At 41.1% G+C, this 5,455-nt stretch overlaps 1 protein-coding gene across 1 annotated transcript in view; it reads left to right on the top strand.

Annotated features, from left to right (window-relative positions):
- Positions 1 to 264: 264 nt before the first annotated feature.
- The window catches only part of PTPN1 (protein tyrosine phosphatase, non-receptor type 1), a 28,886-nt gene continuing 23,695 nt past the window's right edge, over positions 265 to 5,455 (top strand). Inside the window, exons 1-2 of the mRNA XM_015412049.1 lie at positions 265 to 351; positions 2,615 to 2,715. Of these exons, the coding sequence (XP_015267535.1) occupies positions 2,680 to 2,715 (36 nt within the window). The 5' untranslated portion in view covers positions 265 to 351; positions 2,615 to 2,679. The remainder of the gene's footprint in view (positions 352 to 2,614; positions 2,716 to 5,455) is intronic.

The raw sequence follows: 5,455 nt of genomic DNA, 5'->3' as shown, positions 1-5,455 counted from the left end.
CATGACTTCAGCCAATAATATTAGCCTGTGTCACCAGAGGCAATCCTTAGCTTGTTTAATTTAAAACAAATAAATAAAATGTTTGCCTTTAACAGTTGCTGTGTGCACTTTCCAAAGAGAAATGAATTCCACGATTACCCCATCCACTTCCAGTGGATTTTATGAACTAACAAAAACAAAGCAAAACACAAATGCACTGAACTCTGGCTCCTCATGTAAACTGACAGCAGGTGCAAATTGTCTTTCATTTTTTTCCCTAGGACATAAGACATGAAGCCGGTGACTTCCCTTGCAAAGTGGCCAAACTTCTCAAAAATAAAACTCGCAACAGGTACAGAGATGTCAGCCCTTGTAAGTATAATTTATTTCTAGTAGGATGATAACCTCTTCTATGGATATTGTTCGCATAAAATAGTGTTTAGAAAATAAAGCTCTTATTATGTGTTTGTTAACAGATGGGGAGGCTTGCAACTTTAACATGCCATAGTAGGTCGACAGTAGGTGATACGGGCTTGAACTCCAGCAGTGTACAATGGCTTGCCTCAGTTTTAAGCTGTCAATACAAGAATTTGGTTAGTTGCATGGGACATCTGTGTCTGCGTGCCCCCCTGCCAACTGATTTTGCTCAACATCACTAATTTAACAAAACACTTAAAGGAGAAGAGTAGGACAGGGGGCTCTTCCATTACATTGGCTAGAATAGACCCAACAGTTGGCTTGTGCTACTTTTTAGAAGTCTGGAAAAAAATGTAAAGGCTTCAGTGACATCATTTCTGGCGATGCAGCTTGCAAAGAACAGTGTTCTTCTGTGTTTGAGTTGTCAGGGCATAGGAAAAGGATGACAGTGTAGATAAGCTGCTGCAAATGAGTTAAGCTTATCCAAAGTGGAAGAGCTTGCATCTTACTGGAATGTCTGCTGCTATCTCATTTAGCTATTTTGTGACTGTTTTCCTGGATCTGAATAATCCTATCAGACATTTCAAGGAAAAGAGGGCTCTAATCTGTGAAAATTTATGACACAAAAATCTGTTGCCTTCAAGGTACCTTTAGACTCCTTTTCGTATATGTTGCAACATCCTAACATGGCTATAACTTTGAAATTTGTTCCCAAAATGTATGCAGTTCTTTTTGACAGGAATAAAAAAAACCCTATTAGAACAATTCCAAGATAGGTTGCTTGGCAGACAAAACAGCCCAATTGGTTTGTTAGGTAACCAACTTCCGTGGCTGGGTGTTTATACAATGTAGAGATAAAATCATGTCTGGGGCAAATGTAGTTCATAAGCAAAGGTAGATGAGTCCAATTAGTTCAGAGCTTTGCAGCTCGAGCTTGTTCAGGATGGCTTTGTTTTACCGCTGAATAAATTCTGCCTCTTCACATGTGTAGATCGAGTTTCCAGGCAGGAATGAATTCTGATTTTTTTTTTTTTTTTTTTTTTTTTTTTTTTTTTTTAATCATCTTTTTATTTCCATTTCCACACATACAATTAAAAAAATCATCTTGTGGTCACTTCAAAATTTAAATCATGGTTACCTGAGATTCCTGTTGATGCCTCTTTTTGATGTCTCGATATGTCACGTTTGGACCCTGCCCCTTCTCCAAGGAGCATAGTACTGCATGCATCTCATTTTATCATCAGAACAACCCTTACAAGTAAGGCTGTGAGAAGGACTGGGAAGATGTGGTGTCAAATCCACGTTTCCCAAGTCCTTCCTCTCCCTTCTGCTCTGAAGCAAATCATGAAGCAGTTTTTTCAGCTTCTTCCTCTCCAGGTGCATCGTAATGACCACCTGCATCTCACAGAAGGTTAAAACGGGGAGGTTGTTGTGTGTGCGCAGCAGTCACAAGTCTCCTATTGAAATTAGAACTGAAGATACAGTATCTTCATCTACTGGAAAACCTCTACAATCACTTAATAGGCTAAAAATCAGTTGAGTCTTCCAGGAAAACTCAATAGAAGCTGTAATGTTGCACATAATTTTGCTTACTGATCAGTTTTAGGGGTTCTTTTTGTGGTAACCACCATTGATTTTTGTTTGTTTTAGATGATATGGCTTCCAGTCAGTTTGGTTTTCCTGTAAAATGTGGGGGATTCTTCTATATCTGGGTAGGCTAAACAGGGCTAACTTCAGATCTTTAAAAATGGAGTGGAGTTACTGTCAAAGTGGTTTGGATATTGATGATAATTTGGTAGCTTGGGAGACACTTTAACTTGATAAATGATATGACAGTGTAAGTGAAGAGATTCAATTTCAGTTGTTGGTATTCTGATCTCTTCCCTTTTTTTAAAATTAAAAAATGCACTGCTCTTACAATACATACGCAATTCTAGCTGGACATAGAGCTGCCTTAAGACTACCCAGAATGCAAAAGAAATTGTGATTTGTAACATCTGTCAGTGGTATCATTGCATTAAACATCAGCTGCTCTGAAACCCACCATTCCTTCAGAAGAGTTCTTCCAGAATTGTATCTAATGAATGCTGCTTTGTACTTTGTTATTTAAAAATGAAAGATGTTTAGCCATGGTTCCTGAGTAAGTTGGTTGGTGTTAAAAATGAATGTCTTTATCGCACAGGTGTTCAGCAGTGTTTTCTAATTGTCTGTTCTATAGTTGACCACAGTCGAATTAAACTGCAGCAAGACGATAATGATTATATCAACGCTAGTTTGATAAAAATGGAAGAGGCACGCAGGAGCTACATCCTCACACAGGTAATAGTGTGGTGGGAGGAAAAAGAGAAGATCAATTTACTCTCCTTTCTTTCCTTTTCTTTCAGTTTTGGAGCTGATTAGCCCATAATTATAAAATAATTATAAAATAGAGCTACGGTGGCTCAAGTGGTTAAGACGCTGAACTGCAGGCTGTGGAAGGTCAGTAGCTCAGCAGTTCAAGACCTGAGTTGCCATATGACGGAGTGAGCTCCCGTCTCTAGTTCCAGCTCCTGCCAACCTAGCAGTTCGAAAGCAAGAAATTGCAAGTAGATCAATAGGTACCACTTTGGTGGGAAGGTAACAGCGTTCTGTGCGCCTTGGTGTTTAGTCATGCTGGCCACATGACCACGGAAACATCTTCGGACAGCGCTGGCTCTTCGGCTTGGAAACGGAGAAGCACCGCAACCCTAGAGTCGGAATCGACTGGCTTTCGAGCAAGGGAACCTTTACCTTTTTATAAAATAGAAAGGCACAATACATTTCTTTCCCCTATTGTCCACTATTTTGTTTCTGTAGGAATTTCCTTATAGCTGCTAGTACTTGGTACCTTTGTTGAAGTGCTAATCAGCTCCACCGATATTACCTGGAAAGATGTAACATGTAGATGTCGTAAATGTGTATGCACATCTCTGGGAAACTTTGTCCAGCTGGATGTTTCTTGTACTCCTAGTTATGCAGAAGCATTACTATCATACCTTAACAGTAGAACTAAGATAGAATATGTTGTCATCATTGAAGGAATGGGTTAAAGTAAGATATAAATGTGGAACTACTAGGCAATTTAGGATTGGTGGGGACTTTGTGCACAAGGAGAGTTGCCATTGGACCTCATGAGAAAAAAAAAAAAAAGGGGGTGGGGGGGGGGGGGTCAGTAAAATAGTGGGGGAGGTATCTATGAAAGAAGGTCTGTAAATGATCTAGTGGGCTGGACCCGGGATGGTTTCTGACATGGAGTATGAATGTCAAAGTCTTGGAAGAATGTTATTTATAAACCACCTTTCTATTAAGCAGTGCTGCATCCATGTCTTTGAGGATCAAGTGTGCTTACTTTCGGTCAGCACAATCCAGGATGTTACGCTGCCCCCACTTTCCTGTTGATGATGGTCGCTGTTTTGGTCAGTTCAGCAACCTTCTTTTTCCAAAGCCATTTCCTTTTAGTAGAATCCTTAGACACTGGAATAGCATAGCTTAGTGGCTCAGAAACTCACTTGTGATTATGGGTGTTAACCCCCCACAAAAAACACAGATCACTAAAACAATTAAAACAAGAGTTAAAGTACAAAGTTAAGAACAACAATTAAAACATTGATTAGGAAGGAGGGATCACTGAGGGAACGCCAGACGGAACAAAAAAAAGTCTTCTCCTAATAGGGGAAGATGGCACCCAAAGAGGGCACACAAATCTCCCTAGGGAGAGAGTTCCATAGTGTTGGTGCCACAACCAGGAAGGCCCTCTTCCAGGTTGCCACCCTCCTAATCTTAGACAGCAGGGGCACCCAAAGCTGTGGGCCTCCCTTAGTGGCTGTTTGGGGTCATAAGGGAGAAAGCGGTCCTTCAGTTTCACCAAGGTTCACCAAGTGTCCTTAGGCAAGTAACTGTACCCGATTTACAGAACTATGGATAGTGGCATCAAACTAGAGGCCCCACAATAAGAAAGGTACCTTTGCTGTGGCTTCAGAATCTACAGTGCAGTCCTCTTTCCCAAGAGTGTCCCATTGAATAAACTTGAGTAGGATTCTGAATAGGCCTGCTTAGGATCGCTCTGAGTCATGCATGCTGCATGGATAATGCCCATAGCTGTTAAACATGAAAAATGTATAGTAATGTCTTATGGTATAAAAATTATATAAAAGTGCTATAAAAATGGTGTAAATAAGATCTACAGAACTCAAGGGTTCTACCAAAAGATGAATGTTCAGCAAAAATAAAATTCACTTGGAGTTCGTTTAGCAAATAAAGAGGGGACCTGCAAGGGGAAATCCCATATTATCCCACTGAGCCACCCCATGTGCTGTCTCCATTGTTCCCCATTTGCCAGCTCCCATTTTCCCTACCCTTTTCCCTTTCACACACATGGGTAGGTTGCCACTTTCCTCTTACCAGCCTTGAAGCAGCTTCTCTCTCTCTCCTATATTCATAAGAACATTGGATTAGGCCAATGGCCCATCTAGTCCAACCCTCTGTCACTCAGTGGCCAAAAATACCAGGTGCCATCAGGAGGTCCATCAGTGGGGCCAGGACACTAGAAGCCCTCCCACTGTTGCCCCCCCCAAGCACCAAGAATACAGTGCATCACCTGCCCCAGTCTGTGAGTTCCTATCTATACCTTGTGGCTAATAGCCACTGATGGACCTCTGCTCCATATGTTTATCCAGTTCCCTCTTGAAGCTGTCCATGCTTGTTGCCGCCACCACTTCCTGTGGCTGTGAATTCCATGTGTTAATCACTTTTTGGGTGAAGAAGTATATCATCTGTTCTAACCCGACCGCTCAGCAATTTCATGGAGTGCCTACGAGTTCTTGTATTGTGAGAAAGGGAGAAAAGTACTTCTTTCTTGACCTGCTTTATCCCATGCATAATCTTATAAACCTCGATCATGTCACCCCTCAGCCGTCGTTTCTCCAAGCTAAAGAGCCCCAAGTGCTTTAACCTTTCTTCATAGGGAAAGTGTTCCAACCCTTTTATCACTCTAATTGCCATTTTCTGCACTTTTTTAAATGCTATAATATTCTTTTTGAGG

This window comes from Gekko japonicus, unplaced genomic scaffold, assembly GCF_001447785.1.
Source record: "Gekko japonicus isolate JY-2015 unplaced genomic scaffold, Gekko_japonicus_V1.1 scaffold1185, whole genome shotgun sequence".
In the NCBI taxonomy this organism is placed as follows: domain Eukaryota; kingdom Metazoa; phylum Chordata; class Lepidosauria; order Squamata; family Gekkonidae; genus Gekko; species Gekko japonicus.
Note: the sequence above shows the minus strand (reverse complement) of the source record. Positions and strands in the feature narration are given on the sequence as shown.